Raw genomic sequence first — 23,246 nt, 5'->3', positions numbered from 1 at the left:
AGCTTGATCCTGATACCCTCGTCAACAAGACACACATCTTTGTGTCTGGCTTCAGAGAAAAGCGGGTGACAATCTCAGTTTAGGGTATCACGAGCAAATAGTGAGGATAAGGAGTCAGTGATGATGGGACTGTCAGTGGTAGTGTCTTCAACAAGTTACAGGGCTGAGTATGGCAAATAGTTCAGTTTGTAGAGTGGATGCCCAGTTACTAAATCAAGTTCCTTTCTCTATTACATTACCGTTAGGCTGAGTCACAATGACAGCACTTCCATCCCTCCCACAGACAGTGTTAAGAGAGCCGTCAGTGTAGATGGTTTGTATGATGTTATTTTCAGTCTGTAGGTTATGTGTGTGGTCAAGTGCTCTCACTTTTGCAGTGTGTTGGAGATAAGGATTATGTGTGGTCAGTCGTTTTGGCGGGTGCGTGGGTGTTGTGATGTCTAAGGGAACTGTCCACCAGGGTGGCAGGAAGCGCTGCTGTGTCTCAGAATTTACATCACATTCCACATTACTTGACAACTCCCCCATAGCCTTTGCAGCTTGACAACAAGTGACTGCACAGGATGGGTAAAGATCAGGAATATGTGGGTGCCCGTCCTGATGATGCTTCGGCTTATGAAAATTTTTATTTTTTTAATTTTCACGATAATTTCAGGACTCATAAATTGGATTAGATTTGATTTAAAATACCTCGTTCATACTACTTGAAAAGAACTAGCAATCAATCATAGTTTTCTTGGAAATGTTTACATAACGGCTTAAGTCACCGATATGTTCCCTCCATAGATAGCATTATTGTATGGACGGTTGGACCTATTTCTGAAGTATTACATAGGACAAAGAATAAAGAGATCTGTTACATGTGGAAGCTGTGAATTTGAACTTCTGACAGTCTTTGGTCTGGCATTTCCATCCAAGCCATCCTTATTTTTGGAATGCTTCTTCCAGAGTATCTGATTATGACAACTTTGACAATGTATTCACAATTTAGAAGTCGATGTTGTTGAAGCTATTTAATCACTGGCAAGAGATCCTCAAACAACAAAGGTAAGAAGGTAAGTATCGTGTGCCATGGTCTACAACTGTCTGACACAATAGTAAGGAAGCATGTTTCTTTTTATATAATAGTTCACAGGAAATGTTGCCCCCAGTATGTCTCACCTGAAGTTTAACCTCCCAACATCATCTGGGGGAAGTGGGAGGATCTTCAAATGATTCATATACAGTATGCGAAATTGTCAATAGTGACGGTGTTGGTCTACGTCTCAGACTACGTCACTGGTTTTTGTAATTCAGCACTTGTGGTTGTTAGCAGAAAAAATATAAAGGCAATTTGTGCATAACACTTTTGGCTCGAGAAAAATTGATTAATTTGGAAAGGATATGAAAGCTGTGAGTATATCATGCAAGATAACTGTAAGAACCACTGGAGGGTGTTAGATATAACACTCAGCGAGGAGTGTGTTCCTCCGAGAGCAACATTTTGTTGCAAACAGTGTGGTATGCAGAGGAGGACGTTATGGTACGTTTTTATCACATCATCCAGTAAACCCAAATACACCTTAAAGTCCTGCCTAGTTGATGTAGTTCTGGATTAACATATCCAAACACAGCTAGACTTTAATTAACACGTGTAGTCCTCAGTACATGTACTTTATATGACTCCAGCCACGTTGAGTTCAAGAAGGTCCTGTTCAGCAGAGTAAACCCATGAGTAGCGACGCCCGAAGTACTGAACTACACACACCCAGACCAGGAGGAGAAAGAGGCCACTGAGGAAGAGAGCGATGGCAATGGTGTTGTACCCAGCCAGGAGGAGCAGAAGCAGAGACACCACTGTCAGGGCCAAGTAAGGTAGGACCAGGATCAACAGGAAGCAGACATTACCCAGCGACTGTGTCATCTTTCTCAGTAGAATGATGAAGCTTTCTCTCAGAGTGGGGGCATCAGGGTCCTCATTGTATGTGTTGCACCGTCTACATCTGCTGTAAAAGTGACTGAATTAGGGATCTCATGTTTTGAAGGCAATTCAACTGATTGCTCTAGGGAAGGGAATTAGGATATGTTTATTCATGGATATATTGCTGATATATAAAGGTGATGGGGATGTAGAAGCATGTGTCTTCTCTTATAGGTTCTCCCAATCACACTCTTGTTTTTGCATCTTGCACTCTTTTTTCCTACCTCAAACCTCTCATTCCCTGACACGCACTATCTGACACTATTAAATTGAGGTAAATATGAGAGTTTAAATACATTTTACACCGACTCTGTCTGTTCTGCAGATTTTCAAAAACAATTCGCTCTGGTACGGAATTTTTTATCCCTCGTTCTAATCCTTCTAAGTAACCTGTGTCATCTTTCTAGTTCAGTTTACTGTCAAAAGGTAAGAAGTCAAAGCAGGTATCCTACAGAAGTTAGGTACCATGTCAGACATTCAATAAACCCAGCCCCATCACTGAACCACACCCAATATTCTATAAATCCAACCCATCACTGAACCTGCTAATGACAAAACTTTCTGGTCATTAGTCAAATCCTTTTATTTCAACTTTTATGGCCAACAATATCTACTACCATCCGTCCTGATCTCACAACAGCCAATCATTTATTTTCTATGCTTGCCTTAAGCTCATGCCTTGATTCTGGTAACAACTTCCTCTAATACTTCTCTAAATTCATTGCATTTATGGACACAACCAAGTACAGTAATGCATTTTTACCCTCCTATATTTTTCTGCTCAACCCAAACCAAAACAAAGCACTGGGAACTGATTTTATCCCACCGCTCACCCTCTAAAAGAAAAAAGTGAAGCTAAACGTGATCTCTCCGCTCTTAACCTTCTCTTGGTCTCCCTGTTTCTTTAATTTCCTGAATATTCTCCTTTACCTCCATTCACCATATCCATGTTTATTTTATGACTCCTTTTGTATGAATGTTTAATTCTTGCTCCGTCCATCTTGGTAATCTCACCATTCCCTCCAGCAACACCCACTCCTCTACTGATGAGATTAACCTACACAAGAGTTTATCCATACTTTAATAATATTCAAGTACAGTGGGGAATAATTGACATTGTTACATTTGATGCTGCCAAAGTACAAACTTTTCCTTAAGCAAGATCATTATAATCAGCCTCCACTTTAACTCAAACACAATCCCAATATACCAGCCATCAGTTTCAATATCAATGAACTTATTTTAACCAGTAACCTCTCCTGAGTGTAACTAATTTCTAAAATTGGAGAGAAATACATTTAGAAATTTTTCATCTTGTACGGGTCGTCCGTAGTTTACCTCTGCACAATTTCTTACCCTTTACAACACTATCGGTCCTACGTGTGGGTGGTGTTTCACACTCCTATTTTTACTGGTAATAATTATTTGTATGTACTGTATCAAAATTTGATCTGTTTAATGTAAGACTTCGCTTACCTTCTTAACATAGACAAATTATGGTTTATGGCCAGTAATATAAAAACATGATAACAATGAAAACAGTACACAATGTTTTTGAACCCATGACGTAAGTTTCATTTGTACTTCAATAATAATTATCAATACTGCTGTAACTAAATAATTTATGATAATTTATATACAGTACAGTACATGATTTAGAAAAAAGAGCACATATTTTCAATATACAGACAAGACAAAACTTTTTTTTACGGGGAATAGCCCACCCGGGCACAGGTCATCGACCCACAAGGGGGCCAAAAAATAAGAGTAAAAAGAAATTAAAAATAGTAGAGAAAAGTCTGTACAGCATTAATCTACACCACAAAAATGCCGGAAAACCAGCTTTTTAAAGTGAGACAGATTGTATGAGTGTAGAAACACAGAAGAAGGCAGAGCATTCCACAGTTTGGCTGTGTGAGGAAAGAAGGATGTACTATAACGGGTTATTCTAGTGTGACCGACATCCACACAGAAACTGTGGGCACCGCGGGCAAGACGAGTGTTACGAGCCCTCGGCCTTGCCGGCGGTACATAGGATGCCAAATCTACCGAACATTGCCTGTTAAAGTACCTGTAGAAGAGAGAGAGTGGAGAAAAATTGTGGTGAAGAGAAAGGGAAGAAAGATTATCAACTAAAGGAGGAGAGTTAATAAGCCTTTGATTCCACCCTATCTAACAGTTGAAGAGCCACCCCAGATATGAGAGCAGTACTCCAAGTTAGGATGAATGAATCCCTTATATACTTGAAGCAAATGCTCATGAGTGAAGTAGCTACGGCATCTGTACAGCATTCCCAGCTTTCAGGAGGTAGCTTTAGCAATGTTGTAGATTTGTGGCTTCCATGACATATTAGAAGAAATGGTGAGGCCTAGCATATCTATTTTAGAAATTGGCAGAATGATTGCATCCTGAAATGTGATTTGTGGGAGATCATCTAATTTGGAAAGTGTATTTGGTAAAAACTGTGTTTTATTACTATTGAATTTAACCAAGTTTCTACCTCCCCATTCGGAGATGCTGCACAGATCCGCATTGATAGATGAAATGATATCAGCTCTAGAAACAGATCTAGTTTGAGAATTAGGGGAAAGGGAAAAATGTGAAGAAGAATGAAGAGTAGAATCATCAGCGTAAGAATGGATAGAATTAGTCGTAATGTGAAGTAAATCATTGATAAAAAGAAGGAAGTGAGCAGGTGAAAGAAAAGTACCCTATAGGACACAACTATTGGTAGATAAAGAGCGAGAGATCGAGCCCTCAAAAACAACTACTATGGATCAGTTCTCAAGGAAGCTAGAATTTAGAGAACAAAGTGGGGGAGAGGAAGCATAAGAGGGAAGTTTAAAAAGCAAAGACTTATGCCATACCCTGTCAAATGCTTTGGAGATGTCGAAGGCCACGACGAAAGTTTCCCCATAATCCTTAAGAGAGGATGACCAAATTTGGTGCATTAGGAGAGCAGATTACCAGTAGATCTCGCCTGGTGAAAGCCATACTGGTGATCCGACAAAAGAGAAGGTGACGGAGATAATGAGAGTTTAAGATAGTTTTGAAAATCTTAGAGAGAGATGAAGTGAGGGCAAGGGACGATAGTTAGAGGGATTAGAATGGTCACCGTTCTTCGGGATAGGCTGAACCGAGGCATGCTTCCAAGAAGAAGGAAAAGTTTGGGTTTTGAGGCAAAGGCAAAAGAAGCAAGCAGGCACAGGGGCCAGAATTTCAGCACACTCCCGCAGAACAAGAGGGGGTATTCCGTCCGGTCCATGCACCTTACTCACGTCCAACCTGGATAACACACCAGCAACCCTACGAGTGGAGATTATAGGAAAGTGCATAGGTTCTGTAGGAGGAGCAGGAGTAGGAGGGATAGAGTTTACAGTTTACAAAGAAAAAGCGATGTTTACATTTTTATAAGTTGTTCATGGAAAATGTACAGTATTTACCGAAAGAATTGTGGAGGTTTTAGAGGACGTAATCATATTCATATATGAGTGAACTTATATAATCTTTTTCTTTCTCTCAAGGCGAGTGATGCTGATATGACAATATCTTTCAATGACCTGACCTGTTGGGGAGTTTGATGTTGACATGGCTCTCGTCGAAGGTGACTTGGCTTCTGCCAATTAATCCTTCCATGAATGGTGATAGATGTCTTGGTCACGCTCCTTCAGCTGGAGGCCAACCTATCTGCAAATCACACTTCCATTATGTAGTTCAAGGACACATTTTTAACACAAGACACTGTTAACACCTGAGTGTTAACACATAACAATGTTACCACAAGACATTACTAACACTGGACACTGTTAACACAAGACACTCTTGATACAAGCAACTGTTTACACAAGACACTGTTAACATATGACAGTGTTAACATATGACAGTGTTAACATATGACAGTGTTAACATATGACAGTGTTAACATATGACAGTGTTAACACAATACAGTGTTAACACATGACTGTTTAACATAACACTGTTAACACCTGAACATATGACAATTAACACAAGACTTTTAACACAAGACATTGTTAACACATGACTATTAAATAATAAAACCGTTAAAACAAGACACCATTAACACAAGACTTTTAACACAAGACATTGTTAACACATGACACTGCTAACACAAGACACTGTTAACACACGACACCATTCAGACATGGCACTAATAATATCTTGTACCCTGTACTATTAAGAAATGGCACTGATACAGTATAAAGTGAACCTCTAAATACCTAACCCGTAAGAACATGGCACTATTAAACCATGGAAATTTTAACTCTTGGCACTATTAGTATGTAGTGCTGTCAACACATAGCACTGGCAGTTTATTCACTGTTAATACCTAACACTGTTAATACGTGGTACTCTGTCTGATAGCGCTGGGCACTGCACACTGACTCACTATGGGTGGAGAGTGGACCAGGCAGGTGTGGATGTAACACCTGTTGTAGATGAACACTTGCATCCACACTTGTTACACACACACACCGTTAATATATTCCTGCACCCAAGTACACTTCCACTCAGAAGTTTGTTATACACCCACAGTGAGGGGCACAAAGCTTGTTGCACTCTTCCTGGACGTCAGGTAACTATGTTGAACATCCCACCAACACACAGAGCGAAACAGACAATGGAGCAGTTTGATTTGAACAAAACCTCATAAAAAAAGAGATGGGGAGAATATTAATATGAATATTGACCAATGTTACTGATGATGGATGATGAAGATATGTTAATAACCTGCTTATGAGATGAGGGAAAACCAGTGATAGGAGTATCTATTCATTATCAGAATACAATGGGGAAATCTGTTTCAAATGAACACTATAAGAAGTAGGTGAACAATGCTCATCAAAGTACAGTATAGTCTGGGTTTTACTCGGTCAATTAAACCCATGGAGGTCAGCGTTTAACGCGAAATGCGTAAATAAAATAACAGAACATATGGGATTAATTGAAATAGAGACTGGGCCGACAACCAGACTACCCTTTTTCCGACACAGTACATACGTTGTAGTAAAAATAACATCTTAATGTTATGATGGTATGCACACACAATTAATATTTAAGAGAAATATCAATAATATTAGGTTTTTTAACACTTACGTTAGTAGAAGAGATGGCCGGGCACACAGGGATGGGGGGTTGGTTCTGAGGCAGAGGGCAGATTATTGGCCCTCACCTGTATCACTTGTATCACTATGCACCACAGAGGCTAGCGGGGCCTCCTTGTCAAACCCCTCAAAGTCCACATCCTCACTATCACTGACTTGGGCTGGCTCTGGTGGGTGGCGGGTGAAGAACTCGGTAATGTTTTGTTGACTGGGCAGGCAAGGTTAAATAGACCAATCACAGCGCTCGGTGGAGGGGGTGCATGGGTGGCCCAATCACAGTCTGCGACGTCATCGACCAGCCGCTTGCCGCGTAAATTAAGGAATGTACCGCGTAACTAACAATTGGCGCGTCTGGACAGGTGCCGCGTAAATGGCCAAACGCGTATAAAATATCCGCGTAAACCCAGACTATACTGTACAGTATATCAAGAGTCTTCACTGCATTCATTATTTGAAGAAAGGATGGGCTAGTTTGAATTTATTTGATTTTTCGATCTGATCATCTTTTGGAAAAGCACGGATCACTTTTGGATAGTGAAAAAGAGGTGTACAAATGCAACTTTTGAATATGCAAATTCTCGAATATTGAACATACGGATAACTAGGGATACCTGTACATAAATACTGCAAACTACCTCCCATTAGTTCCATCACACAACCTAAGCACTTGTCTTACCAAATCTCACTTTCATACAACTTATTAATAATTAATATTTTTACTCTCCTTCAGATAACTAAAGCAAAAACACTAGAAAAAAAATCTATCCATGTATAGTACTAAACAATGATTTGAAAGTCTACAATCACCTTGACTGTCTTTATCAGACTATACAAGTACATTAAAAGGTTAAGGTAAACAAAACACATTTGATTGCCAATTTCTATTTATTAATTCAACAAATGAAACAAGAAAGGACAAATCACTTAGCTGAGATAATAAACAAGAAACTAAAGTAACTCCAACACAGGATGAAGATAATAAACAAGAAACTAAAGTAACTCCAACACAGGATGATGCCACACACCATACAGAACACCCTGTTAGTTATGTCTCATGCAATGTCAACTTATTTGGCTATAATTTCTCACTGAATATCCTACACCTTCCCTTACAGGGTTGCTTGTGTTGTACTCGTTGGAGGCAACAGGAAAAACTGTTTTATAGAGTAAGGCCATTTTCAATTTTACATTCAATGACAATTATGATAAGTGGCAGGTACTGTACTGAAAAAATGACTAAAAATGTAACTTTAGGAGTAAATTTGGAAAAAAAGGCACATCATTAATGCAACAAGGGGGAGAAGTTTACTGTATCTTGATAATTATACAGTACATGAAAAATATTATTTTAGTTTTAAAGTGTAGTACTGTACTACCTGTACTTAAGACAGGACACAACTGTGATTTAACTCATTATTCTGACGTAATTTTGTTTTTTATTAGAGATACAGTATCAATATAAAATGTAGGTGTTGTATACAATATGCATTGTGATTCCTTCAAACATATATTTTTTGCCACTGCCAAAATTAAATAACATGAAAACCTAAGTATCATATACTGTAGAAAAATAAATTCATGGGATTATATACTCCAACATATTTCTAAAACCACCAATCTATTGAAAAAAAAAAAAAAGTTAGAATTACACTGAATTCCAACCCACTGCCCAACATAACTATCTGACTGGAAATCACTTTCTTTCTTTCTATCTTTTTCCAGAGGGGAGGAGGGATTTACAGCCTCAAGTACAGCGCATGGAATTTATCAATCACAAGAAACATTCAAATATATGCCATTCATGATGAATTATCACAATCAGGACTCGAGCCAAATGCTGTTGAAAAAGGAGCACAATGCAGGTGTTACACAGATTCTCCCAGAGATAGTCAAGGATAACATTGCAAAATGCAACATTTTTACTCTTCTTGTGATTTTTCCCATTGCCAATCAATGTCCCCACACATACACATGTAGCTATGCAATGGGACAACCTGATGTCGCAGGGGGGGTGCTTGTAGAACACCATTGCTTGCATCCCATTTATGTGATCATAAACCCACACATGTGAACCAGGACCTCTGAGGCATCAGTGGCCAGTACACGTGTAATTACATGAGAATGACCACAAGGCCGAAAGTGGGCACATAAGGCCAATGATGTGCACAGAAGGCCATATTTGGGGATACTGGGCCCTGTAGATGATGCACAGCTGGAAGGGATGATAGGTGATGACCGGTCAGGAGCAAACCTGGAAATAACAATGACATATACACAGTTGAAACACACACATGAAGTGCTTCAAAACTTCTCTGCACTCAGCATATACAATGGTAATTAAATTTACAGTATCTTGATAAGACAAAATTTCCTGTTACAATGATCTTTTTTTATTATTATTTCACAACAGTAATGATATTTTTGTTATTCAAAACTCTAACCCATTAACACTTCTCCAAACATTACTTACTGATTAGTGATCTGAAGATCTTATCATACTCTTATAAGGTGCCCATTAAAAGATTCTTTCTTCTAAATACATTCAAACAACAATTGCCCTGAAGGTGCACTACATACTCACACACAATTCTCTCCTACACAGTCTACCACCTTCAGGTTTTCCTGACTTGTTCTACTTTTTAGTCTTTATCTGTAACCCCAAAAGCCTTTTCTGCTATAAAGGTGAGGTGACATTATAGGAAAAAATCCTTGTCACACTTCTGTTCATCCTGTATCAATCTGTAAACCATTCTGTTCATTCATTTTCATTTATTGCCCTTCTCCCTGTCCTTTGGTCTTACCACTTAATTATTTTAACTCACACCATTCAAATAAAAAATTTTCATTCACTCATATCCACAATGCTTCTGAATTCCATTTAGCTATATGCTGTACAATACACTCGTGTCCTATGAACTTGTCAATTCATTCTCCTCAGGTAAAATAATCCAATCACATTAAAAAATGTCTGCAAACTTCATGGGTCATAAATTTTTACTTTCACATTGCCCTCAATTTAGACATCCAATCTGCAGAAATGAGCATTTACAGTACAGTTTAAAATTAGAGAGCATTTGCAAGGAACAACTGTAAATTGATTTTGAACAGTTTAAATACCTTTAACCGGTATACAGCTACTGTACTTTACTTTGTATGTTTTGTCTAATATTGAAAGTTACCCAAGGAACATAACTTATTTTCCCATATTATACTCATCCGACACCCTAACCTAACCTCAATTTACAGAAGGGTTAAGTTACTAAAAAGCTTGCCATAAACTGTTTCCATATAAAAGACCTTATATTTCCACTGAATCCCATTATATAATGGGAGATGTGTTCCTACAGAAAAAAAATTCCGACCCAAAACTTCATAATACATACAGTACTGTATTGTATAGAATTTAGTTTTTTTACCTTTTTAAACACATTTAAATGAAACACAATAATATTTTAATAATAAATAATATAATACTGGAGGCAATGTACAGCATAGTTAAAGCTGTGAAATGCTGGAAGCTATGAGTATCCCATCTCCCCTATGTCGACTGACGTGAGTGGTGAGGTGTTGCCTGACTGACCAGTGGACTTACTCCCCCATGCCGGAGTGGAGTTGCCATTAGCGACATATTGTCAGATGAAAATATCTGATATAATTTACTAATATGTATACATTGACTCAAGAGAGTTATTCATAACTTACTACGATATTTGAATACAGGTTGGACCTCGCTAATCCGGCAGCTTTGATGGTTTGGGACGGTATCAGTAGGCCTATAATATAACATTATCTCTTCGCCTTTTCTGCTAATCTACTTTTTTCTGTGCCTGACCCTCGCTTTATGCGATGGTTGCGTTCTGCGACAACACAGCACAATGGTAATCCGCATATACTGTAGTGAATACTTAATCTTATGGGGAAAATATTTAATATTTTTTTTTATGGGATTAGCCCATCAGGGCACAGGTCAATGACCCACATCAGGGCTTGGGGGGCTATAAAAGTTGTAGAAATATCATTACAATACTCTAATGTGGATTAGAAATAAAGATAATATAATATAAAACCATAAACCAAGACATATGAAGAGCATTGGTGTTTGTGTGGAAGGAGAAAGTTACTTCTAGTGCACTGATAAAACTTACTCTACAGACCTTTTTCATCAGTGATTACAACAGGTGAACGAAAGGTAACAATGAACTTGGGTACTAAAATATAATTTCTGTAAGTATGAAATTCCGTACAAAGCGGTTCCGTATAACGAAGTCTTCCTGTATATTGATGTAAAAGTATGGCTAACCGACCACCAAATAAGAGGCAGATATTTATAACTGATCACCCTAAGCACCGTCCCTATAGTTTCCCGTAAGTGGAATAGCAGTGATATTCCCATTAGCCGGAACAATTGGTGCACAGCACTTCCGGGAATGAGAGATTTCCAGGTAACAAGATGACTCTCTCAAAGCCGGAAAAAATCCCTCAATCCCGGAATTTTTCAGGTAACGGAAAAATGTTCTCTGAAGTTCCCGGAAAAAACCTCCCCCATTCCCGGAAATTTCCGTAAAATGTGCCCCTCAGAAAATCCTTCCCAAAGTCACAATTTTCCGGAAAATTTCGGCTTTGGGAACGAATTTCTGAGAAAAATTCAATTCCAGCCATCAGAGAGTTCCGAGTTTGAGGGATTCCGACTAACGGAGATATTATATACTGTATAGTGTGTACTCCTTCATATATTAAATCAACTACTGGATACTGCTCCATTAAAGTTAAGATGATTAATACACAGGTTAAGAAGTTTTGTTTCCCACAAAAATTGCTAAAAAATTTGTATTTTTATGTTTGGGGGGGGTGTAGGAACATATCTTCCTTTATATAATGGTAGTCAATGGGAAAAATGGCTTCAATTTACAAAAGTCTTTTTCAGGAATGTATCCCTTTCACAAGTCAAAGCACTCCTGTAATAATAAAAGACAAACATGAAGCAAATTGGCCGAGTTACTGCCGAGACATATTTAGAAATGGGGGAGAAAAACATCTTCATCTGCTGACTGGGGATAAGTAATATGTAGCTACAACTCACCAAGCACAAAACTAAAATTCATCAGTATTCATGGAAAGGATAAAAGCTTTCAAAAGTAAATACGGTCTCACTTGCCTTATTCCATGTCTCTTATTTCAGCTATGCCCTTTTGTAGATGTTTGCCATTTGCACATGAACTCCTCAATGTGTTCCAATACTGCACCTGTAAAAAAAGAAGAGATAGTTATAGTACAGTACTATACTAATTTTATACTGTACATGTATCAAAGAACACCTCATGTATGACAGCTAAAGTAACTGAATACTGTAAATGATAGTGAAGGAGGGAAAGTCTATTGGCTCTCCTGTCTGGCCATCCTGTGTTGAAGTGTTGTGGGTGAAAAAAAAACCTTGATTAGAGAAAAAAAGTCCTTAAGAACTATCAAGATCCTTTGTATCCTCAGAGGATGAGGCATGATAAACAAGACAAGACAGATCATAAATGTAATTTCATATATACAAAAGATCAATACAGCTCTAGTCTGCTGATAATTTCCAGTTGGAAAATAATCAAGCATAAAATAAAAGACACTTGCATAACTTTCTTCTAAAACAATCATGTACTGTACAGTATTAGGATTTATTTGCATAGTAAGAGGACTGTGCAATCTCTAAATTTATTCTAGATAAAAAATAAAACCTATCTGAAACTTGTCTACAACACAAGAGTGCAAATATAATAAAGCTATTGAGGATTTTGTGATGTGTGTGTGTGTGTACGTGTACTAACCTGCAGCTTGGGTGAGGCCAGAGTGAGAGAAGGTAGCATTGGGTGGTTGTTTCTCCCCCGTCAGGAGGGTCACTGTAGCAGCCTTGACGTTGGAAGAGTTTTGCTGCACCTGTGCACTTAGATAATGGCAACACTCCAATATTTGGTACCACTCCCTAGAAAAAATAAACATACCGTTGAGTAAATAATGCCAGACAATCACTGAAAATGCTACAGTATATACAGGGTATTCCTACACAAATTTTGAGGCATAATCATACATCTCAATATTCATAATAATACAAAGCAGAAAATTATATTTTATTTTGATCCGTGGGAACTTTCTCAGTCCACAGAATAGAACAAGCATTACATATGGAAAGACTGACAAGGATAACCCTAAATGCTTCCCTCCTCCCCACTTTATATTCCACAGTGTGAAACAAAAATTATGTACAGGTACAGTATCTCTCATTAAACAAATGATCACTTAACAAATATTTGCTTATATGAATATTCTATTCTTACAACTCTTTCTCACTGCAGTATATGAAAGCTATTCCTGTTTATATGAATATAGTCCTTTAGCTATGTGGAACATGCTTGTGGTAGAGTAACCTTACCAAGCTGTTATCGTTATTTTCAGCTCGTAATTATGGGTAGGTATATGTAACTACTTTTTTTTTCTCAGTTACATGCACACAATCCTACATACATACTGTGAAAAAAGTAAAATAAATAAATATCATAAGGGCAAACTTTTTTTCTTTTTTTTTTAGTGAGGAATACCACACCCAGGAACAGGTCATATGAGAGAGTGTGTGTGTGTGTTAATCTACACCATGAAGATGCTGGAAAACCAGCTTTTTGAAGTGAGACACATAAGAGGATGGAAACAATGAAGGAGGCAGAGCATTCCACGAGGCTTTTATAGAGTCGAGTGTAACAGCCGAGAGAGCACACATGGACTGTGAGACGTATGAGACCGCCTGGCAACACCAGCTTATGAGTGACTCGCCATGTACAAATGTACTGAGAGCCAGCACCAAGCTGCCAAGAGTGTATGAGAGACTGAGGAAAAATTAACTTTTTTTCTATAGATTTTACAATGTAAGTGGCAAAAAAAAAAATAAATAAATAAAAAAAAAATCACAAAATAAATAAATTCATATGGTGTGTTAAAACCCCGAGGGTGTTAAGTCAAAGCTAAAAATTATAATAGGTTTGGTGTTCTTAGGTAGCTTGAGTCAGAAATACCCTATCCCATCAAATTTTACACTTTGTATTATAAACAATACAGTACAGACCCTGCCCAGCCCAGAATTTCCACCAAACCAGACAGGCCTTTCCCCAATTAATCATGATTAAAGAAAGTTTCATGTATATTGATGGGAAAAATTAATATAAGTGCACCCATACAAAGCTCTAGTTATATGTAGAAATAAAATTTTCTCGGTCAGTCAGTAACAAAATGGTGCACAAAGCTGTTGCACAGCGAGGAAAAAACTGTTCTTGTGAAAAAGTTCACGAGATAGTACTCTATTATACAGTAGTAACCTTCCTCTTACCATGCTTCTTTGTCTTTCCGTTTTGGGTATTTAATCAGAGGTAGGTGTGTCCTTTCATGTGGCCGTTGGGCTCTGATAAATCTTGAGCCATGACGAAACTTAATCTCCAGCCAGCGGATGGCATCACGTGCACCAAGGCTCTCTCGCTTTTGTTGATCCAGCAAGTCAATGACTGAAAATGAGAAAACAAAATACTGTACCCTGTACTTGAATTCCAACCTATGACACTATAAAATGATGGTCAGATGAAAAAAGTCAAAATTGATTGATTGATTGTGGTAATTACATCCCTGGCGACGCAACAGCTTAGGTCATACACAAAGGGGGCAAGATACAAACATTAATAATATATAGCATAACATAATTGTGAAAAACAATTAAACATTAACAAATAAAACTTAAAGCTTGTGTAGAAGGCTGGCTTCCTCCACGAAGGGGAGGACATTCCCTCCCATACTACAGTACCCACTTCCTCAGTCAAGAGGGTTGGCTGGCTGGTCACTCCAAATAAGCAAATTCTACATTGGACAAATCATACCGGTAAGTTTAATGATCATAAAATAATCAAGTACTGTACAGAACTTAGTGATATTAGTGATATTTAAGCCAAAAAATGGTCTCCTTGTGGACAATTTCAAAACTTTCTGATTTAAAGTTACCAACCAAAGACTTCCTCTGGCTTTATCATATTCTTGTTTTCTCAGCTTTTTCACCTGTAACCCTATGTCAATGGCAGTCTTTGATGATACAGTACAGGTATTGTATTCCCAATTTACAGAACGGTTCACTGAGTTTTGGCACATGCCTCCTCCTCCCGCTCTGACTGCCATTTCTTCTCCAATTTCGTAGCAAGGCCAATGGACTTGCGTTGCTTCTTCACAACACTAGCATCAGTAGCACTTGATGGGTGCTTGGAAGCCACTTCGAATGGTTAGAGTACAGTATTTATAGCAAAAACACTTAAGCACACATGAATGATGTGAAAGCCTAACAGAGACTGGCTTGGCGTCGCTTGGGGATGCTGTGACGTTCCGCGAGTTAGAGGTACAGTACTGTAACGCGCCAAGAGAGGATGATGCGCAGAAAAGAGTAGTCTGTGACGACACAAAAGCGACGTTATATTGAGTCGTCAGGAAGTTAAACAAATTTTGGGGATCTAAAGATTAGCGACTTAGTACTGAAACAACGATAAGCGGGCCGACGTTATACGAGGACTTACTGTACCATTCAAAGTAACAGTTATAATAGTTTTATAAGTATAAGTAGTTTGTAAGTTTACCAATTGAGGGTGGGAGCCAGCACAGGTATTCCTGCCTCTCACACAGCTGTTTTAAGGCTGCTACACGTTTATGTCAGTAAATAAAAGTTTATTTGAAGAATGTACAAATACTGTATATATGAATATAAATAAATAATTGAATAAGATAAAAAAGGGAAAGAAACTTGCTATGGAACTATGGAGGTGGAAAGTGAGGGTGTGTGACTACAGTGGGTTAGACGGCCAGCAAGCGCACCATGCAGCATACCCGTATGGGTTATAAGAAACTTTTCACAATTTTCCCCTTATTTTGTGGGTAATATGGAACCTATCTAGGGTGATTATGTAAAATTTATTTTTTGTGACCAGGGGGTGAGCATAAGGGGTTTGGTACTGCAACCAGTGAAGTGCAAATTTCATCAACATATTCATTTAACAAAAATCTACTAAACTGAAGTTATGGAGTAGCTAGAACATCCCAAACACTCTTTCTTACCTGCTTGTGGGATGATAATCATGTGTGTGGGCTTAGAGAGAAGCATCTTAATGGCCTGAAGGTGGCTGACAAGTACAGTTGCATCTGGAACTAAGTACAGGCCCAAGGTGGCTCTACGAGCAGTGCGTTCTTCCAAGTTACGCACTTCGTGCTGTAGCCACTGTGCTGTGAGTGACTGCATCCCTGCCAAACGCCGTGATTCTTTCTTTGCCGGTGGAACAGATAAGAGATCTTCCTCGGTTGGAGATGAGGATGCTTCTCGACTTGGGGTTCCCTATGGAAATGGGATATTTAAAAAATAGAAAGTGTTGCAGAATTTGTTTACTAAGTTGATTGCATATTGATTACAAACAGTTATTTCACTTTTATTTTAAAGTTTTTATGCATAAAATATAATTTTTTTAATGAAATGTCTACTAAATACTGCATACATCCTGCCAATGGTCACACCTTGAAAACTTTACTAAGTTTAAGGGGAGAGCATCCAGATGAAAATTGGAAAATTAGAAAAATATTAAAAAAAAATTCCTGAGGAAAGCTGTTGCCTATGGCTATCTGCTGATGTATTTTCATTGCTTAATTCGTAATATTTATGTGGCTATGCAATATTGTTCTACCCCCCCTTCATTTAGAAGACCCTTCTGTTGATATAGCAAAAGCTGTAGAAAAGTATTTATAATAATATTTTGGTGTAAAGTAAGACCAATCACTTGGTAAAAATCAGTATTTGTCACCTTTCTCAGCTAGCTAGCAGCAGGACCAGAGTCTGAGGCTGCAGTTACCCATGAAAGAAGCGAGAGTGAGGTTCAACTGTGTACTGCTCTCGCGCCACCCTTCTCGGCCCGTATCTCAAAACGAGTTTTCTAGCCATCAGATCCCTACGGCTCAGCCATTTATGTACCCAAAACAAAAGCGATAATCACGTTCAAGAGGAGTGAATTACCTATACTCCACATGCGTTTCAACATGATCTAGTAAGAAGTAAAGGAGAAGTAGGATTTTGAAAATTCTAAGAATATAAGGGAAAAATCAGGTATCAGGGATTAGGGATTAGGCAGAACCGATTCAGGGGTATAGCAACAATGTATCTGGTGTCCTTAATTGCTGACAGGAAATTGATATTGATTGGTCAATTATAAACAAATTTCGTGCTTCAACCGGACTCTCCCCGTAATAGATGGTTAGTTTTGTCAAAAATGTCAAAATTCCTTTAACCTTTTGAACATGATTCCCGCACCCTATGCGGTAAACAACACCAACTGCGGTAATCATTTTTCCACCCATACTTTGAATCTTATTGCCAGATAGACTCCTGTTTGATCAGCTGCCTTGTAGGGAGGCACAACCTACAATTTATCACTTGGCCTGCTAGTCTCTTTTCAGTCATGGCCACAGGTAGATGTTCATCCAAGTATCTTAACTGCAGTCTGAGTGCCCAAGAAAGAAAGAAAGAAAGAAAGAAAGAGAATGGTATAAATCCTTGTGTATGTATGTATGTGTGCACACAGTAAATCCTAGGCTTTGTTTTATTCCACACGAAGCCTGCTCATTCGTCTGGAGCAAAAAACAACAATTGGCCTGGCAATCATCCTTCAGTTTTTTAAGATCTCCACCCCAATATCAAGTGACCCTTGCACCTCCATCACACCAGCTAGCTCACTGACCCACTCTCATGACTGTTGCTGTCTGCATCCACTAGTATTCAGCAGAGTCCCTAGTAGCTCAGTGGAGCAGCCTTAAATTCCACTTGATGTGACAACTGCCAAAACCTGTCAAAATGTTAAGTTTGTATAATTGAAGTCTGTAATTGGTGAGTACCTGCTTCACAACAGGCCACTTACCATGCCAGATTCCTTGTTTTTTCTTTTATCATCAGTTATTACACCATCCATTGAGAAATTATATATCCCAGTTTCAGCATTGTGCCACAATGGAGTGTCATGTCGCCGCACCATCTCTTGGCCAAAGTCACGAAGACGCCACATTCTCAGCAGCACCTGTAGGAAGGACACCAAAATTAAGTCTCGTTGAATTGAAAATACAGTACAATATATTTACCTAGTACTGGATTGTAGTCATGTATTAAGTGTTTTCCAATATTAATTTACAGATTTGTCTATCATTTATCTTTAGTAAATGTGTGTCCCCACCTCCACAGAAACGCCTCAACCCACACCCACGACCACAAAAGACTCAAGACCTATCAGGCACTGCTCCTGCTGTGGCAGCTGCCCTGGCCAATGTTGGCCCACTCTCCAACCTCCTCTTCCCCACGGGGAAGTCAACAAAATCCCGCCAAAGTGACAATTTCATCCCAGAAAGAAGTGGGGATCAGTGTTGAACAGTGATGAACAGTGCTTAAGCCAGTGAATTCAGCACCAGACAGTGGCAGCATGAGCCACGACCCACCAGTGAGGTCCACACCCAGACATAAGCACCCCTGACAACCGATCACCATATTCTGACCAGGCGGTGTTAATCAGTCCACTCTGGGAACAACCATGGGTTGGTTTTACACCTGACCACGAGATGATAACACCACTTAGCAGAGTAAGATATTCTGACACCACACCACATCACCTAGTGTCTCCATGACCATGTGAGGTCCCTCATATCAACATTCGAGGATGAGTTACTGTACTAAGTGGAAACCACACCACTTGGTGTCTCCATGACCATGTGAGGTCCCTCATATCAACATCCGTGGATGAGTTACTGCACCATATGGCCTACGTGACCTCACACAGTAGAGTCCAGTCATTAACTGTAAACTATAATTTGTATGTTCAATTCATGTTCCTTCTCCTTATAGTTATGAAAACTTTCATTAGACAACCCACCCACTTCATGTCTTTGTACTGTATGTAATTAATCATTTCTGCCCATGTATATTTTAAGCCTTTGGGCAGCTGAACTTGTTCAATAAACTGTTTTTTATTATTATTATCATTATCATTACAAAAGAAAACCATGAGTCTAGGTTTTTAAACATTCGTACCATCCTACACTACTGGGAAGCAAGTAAGGCAGATTAACAGACAAAAGATTACATTTACGATAAATATTTAGTGATTTTTAGCTATTAATACTGACACTGCAGTACAGTACGTACTGTATATTTAACATTTGAAAAATGTACGGTTAGTGCGTACTCATGTTTGGAGAAAAATGTCAAAGACTTATTCTCCTTAACATAGAGTAGGGGACAATAAGTTTAGCTTCTCCCAATATGGATAAAGAAAAATTCCATTTGTCAATTGTAGAGTTCTCTATAGTGTGTTCTCTCAATGTCTTACAAGCCACTTCCTACTTGTTGTCAGGTGACTAGAATGAACAAGACATACCAACACACATTCTCCCTTCATTTGTTAACATTAAATAATTTTTTTCTGCTGTACATTAATAAATGCATTTTACTCTGTCACTCCCCTGCTATAAATAGGCCCCAGACATGGTTTACTCTTTATACTTCACACAACATAATTATCTACTACAGTAAACCTTCGTAATTCCGGACAATTATGGGGGAGAAGGTGTCCGGATGTGGCAAATGTCCGGATGAACTGGGGGATGAATGCACGTTACTTAACCTTATGCGGAAAAATTAGGATATGTTCCACAATTACTAAAATTCAACAATAATGCTATAAAAGTCGTGAAAAAATCACTGCAATACTCTAATGTGGGTTAGAAATAAAGATAATATAATATAAAATGATAAAATATAATATAAAACTTTAACTAAGACGTATGAAGAGCATGGGTGTTTGTGTGGATCAGTGAAAGTGTGTGAAGTGGCTGACTCGCCACTCCAGCAGCATCCTTTGACACGGCACAGCACGGGGCACACGCATGCATGCACACACACACAAACGCACAGTGTCACGTTTCACAACCATTCCTGGAGCATGAATGCTATAAATTTGTAGAAGAATCATTAAAATACTCTAATGTGGCTTAAAAATAAAGATTATATAATATAAATCTAAAAATAAGAAAAAATAAAGAACATGGGTGTGTATGGGTGGAAACTGAGCTGCCTGATAACATAGGAGCCCTCCCTCCTTCCTTCAATGTGGCGTCACATACACACACATCATTTATACAGTACCGTATTTTATGGCAGGGAGTATTTAGGAAAAAGATTATGTGTATTTTCCTCCTGTAGCCATAGTTTTCTTAAAATAATCTATACAGTACCAGGAAATGTGTGGAATAAATAAAAATAGTACCAAAAAAAAATACTGTAAGGCCAAATCAGTAAATAAAAGCCAAATGAAAGTTTAACACAGTCGCCATTTGCATACACTACCTGTTTCACCACAGTAACGAAGATCAGCAGGGACGCTGATTCCCTTGCAACGCTCCCCCCAACCCTTACACTCTGCGCTCTCCTCCCATACGTGTTTGCCCTTAGGACAATTATTTCTTTTACCTTTTTCACAATATGTATATAGGACGGTGTGTGCATGTAACCGAGTAAAAAAAACGAAGAAAGTTATGTATATCAACCCGGAAATACGAGTTGAAAGACCACCAAAACACCTCACAGCTTGACCCAGCAGCTGATATAGACTTGGTCCATTTTAGCAGCAGCATCAAAACAAAAAAATGGAATCTGGATCTAAGAGGTCCGGAAGTGAGAGGGTTTACTGTATTAAAAATATAGTCGACAACTCAGGCCAGAAAAGTACTGTACAAGGGGGAAATATATCACAGACAGTCTCTAAAGAATATCTATAAAAATTATATCATTAGGCTTAGAGAAAGTAAGCAATAAAAGGTTCAAAGAGGCTTAGTAATGTGATGCAATATACATAAGTGTGTTCTGAAATCAAGTTCAACTTTTAGAGGGTTTTTTCGGCTGAATAAAATCGTCTGTTATTAGCCAAAATAATATAATGAAGTGGGTCTTGGCCCTCTAAAGGATTAACATTGAGTTAATGATTTCTCCATGAATCCCATTACCAAGTCAAATAGCTCATTATCATGTGTCTGGTATACCAAGCACTTGAATCTCAAGTCAAATACAGTATACACCATTGACTATGTTAAAAACTATTTTATACGTTACTTTTCCAAAAGAAAGTTTATATTTATGTGATTACCGTTAACTAATGTCCTCCCTTATAAATATCTCACTGGTAATACACAAGTTGATATATGCATCTTTCAGCCTTACCAACTCCATAGTCTTAAAATTGAGTGACTTGTGTGTTCCAGGTAGGTAAGTTGAGATAAGTGTGTGGAGCATGAGATCTTCAGGCAGTGGTGTTGTTTGCAGGGCATCTACCATGCGTCTGCGGGTAATTCCTTCTGAGACTCCAGCACTATCTTGTAGAAGACCAATGACATCATTACGAACTCCATGTGAATCTGGAGATACAGTACCAAGTTACATGAATAGAGGAAGAATATTTTTATATCAATGATAACAAAACAGTTGTCACACACTAAAAATAATCAGCCCTGCTATGAAACTTGTCTACCTTTCTCTGAACCTTGTCTAATATCAAGGGAGAAAAACTATTCAAATTTAGTACCTATAAATAAGGGACTGATTCTGAAATCTCATTTTATAACCAAACATTGATTGTGCAACTCAAGGCCCCTAACTTCTATGAAGGGCTATACAGGAATACCCCAGTTATTACAAGGGATGCACCCCCTTTCCTAGTCTGCCTATCGGTATGAAATATTTTATAACTTTTAATTTGGTATTCAACAGGTAACTCAAGTGAGTCTAAGTTTATCCAGGTTGGGTGAATGCTATTTTATATGTTCGACTGCAGTTGAGTAGCACGTCCAAGGGATTAAAGAACAATGACAACAAGTAGAAACATATGTTTATATAACAAACACAGATGGAAATACTAAGACAACTTACTGTTCTTCAGCTGATCTAGATCCACTCGTGTTAGGTTAAGAAGTTTGGCAATGGCTGTCCATAAAGAGTCTGCTGTCTTCATGCACAACTGGATGACCTCGTCTTCCCTTTTCATCCAATCACATGCAACAAACACAGCTGCTAACATGCCCTCTTTTCCAATGAGCTCCAGATGTTCACCAGCACTAAGGCCTTCCCACTCCTGATCAGATTCAATTTTCACATCCTGGAATTTACAAATTAACTTACAACACATCCAAAATCTATTTTCTGTCCATGGAAGCCATTCAGAATTAATAATTTAAAATGTTTATATTACAAATTACCAAAAAACAACAAACTAATTCCAATCATGGATATTAAGCAAATATTAAGCATTTACAAGAGGGTGTGTGTGTAGACTGATTACATATAAGTCAAATACTGTAGCATAGAAATCCAGGTTGATTACTTTCTTGCTAGGAAATCAGATAAGATGATTGTTTAGGATGTCTAGGTTATATCTGGGAAAGAATGTGCCTTGCAACACATATTGCTTGTGTGTGACATATTACTTAAAAAAATGCAGAGAAAGAAACAAAGTTTATGTTCCAAGGAGTGTGGAAATTAAACGAACATTACAAGAGAAACATTTTATATTGCATTGAGAAGAGTGGAAACCAACTTAGATGCTGGGTCAAAACGACGGATGTTCTGTTGAGTGCAGCTGACAAGATGTGTGAAGGGATGAAGGGCACAGCCAAGATTGCCGTAACATGGTGGTGGAATGGTGATGTGGAGAGAAGAACATTGTATTAGGCTTGGAAGATTGGTAGTGACAAAGAGTGCCAGAAGAAAAGTTTACAAGGGTAAGAAGCATGAGCAGGACACATTCACGGATGCTGAACATTGGAGGCACAAGAGGTGAGGTACAGTATTCAGAACAGCCATGCAAATAGTAGGTAGAAACAAGGATGTTGTTGGTGAGAGTTGAGAGAAATGGCTATGGTAATGATAATGACAATGAGGAAATCAAGAATGCCTGGAGATAATACAAAAACCAACTACTGAATGAGGAGTATGAACAGGACAGGAGGTAGCAGAACCAGTACAAGGACAGTGCTCAAGGACTGAAAGAGATTGGGTGAGGAAACCAAATGACAAAACAAAAATATGGGAGGACAGC

At 38.4% G+C, this 23,246-nt stretch overlaps 1 protein-coding gene and 1 long non-coding RNA gene across 2 annotated transcripts in view; both read right to left on the bottom strand.

Moving 5' to 3' along the window:
* Positions 1-246: 246 nt before the first annotated feature.
* On the bottom strand, positions 247-6,404 carry LOC121877044. Its single transcript, XR_006090876.1, has 3 exons — positions 6,309-6,404; positions 5,526-5,647; positions 247-1,982 (listed from the first exon to the last, which is right to left on the bottom strand). It is a non-coding gene; the product is annotated as an uncharacterized LOC121877044 (long non-coding RNA).
* Positions 6,405-8,707: 2,303 nt separating this feature from the next.
* LOC121877043 (protein SMG5-like) overlaps positions 8,708-23,246 on the bottom strand; it is a 29,291-nt gene continuing 14,752 nt past the window's right edge. Inside the window, exons 11-18 of the mRNA XM_042382655.1 lie at positions 22,082-22,307; positions 21,377-21,570; positions 18,036-18,191; positions 16,195-16,468; positions 14,441-14,612; positions 12,894-13,048; positions 12,239-12,326; positions 8,708-9,334 (exon numbers count right to left, since the gene is read on the bottom strand). Of these exons, the coding sequence (XP_042238589.1) occupies positions 12,259-12,326; positions 12,894-13,048; positions 14,441-14,612; positions 16,195-16,468; positions 18,036-18,191; positions 21,377-21,570; positions 22,082-22,307 (1,245 nt within the window). The 3' untranslated portion in view covers positions 8,708-9,334; positions 12,239-12,258. The remainder of the gene's footprint in view (positions 9,335-12,238; positions 12,327-12,893; positions 13,049-14,440; positions 14,613-16,194; positions 16,469-18,035; positions 18,192-21,376; positions 21,571-22,081; positions 22,308-23,246) is intronic.

The sequence above is a fragment of the Homarus americanus genome, unplaced genomic scaffold, assembly GCF_018991925.1.
Source record: "Homarus americanus isolate GMGI-L3 unplaced genomic scaffold, GMGI_Hamer_2.0 scaffold32159, whole genome shotgun sequence".
Taxonomy (NCBI): Eukaryota; Metazoa; Arthropoda; class Malacostraca; order Decapoda; family Nephropidae; genus Homarus; species Homarus americanus.
The sequence above is the reverse complement of the archived record's forward strand: the minus strand, read 5'-3'. Positions and strand labels throughout refer to the sequence as shown.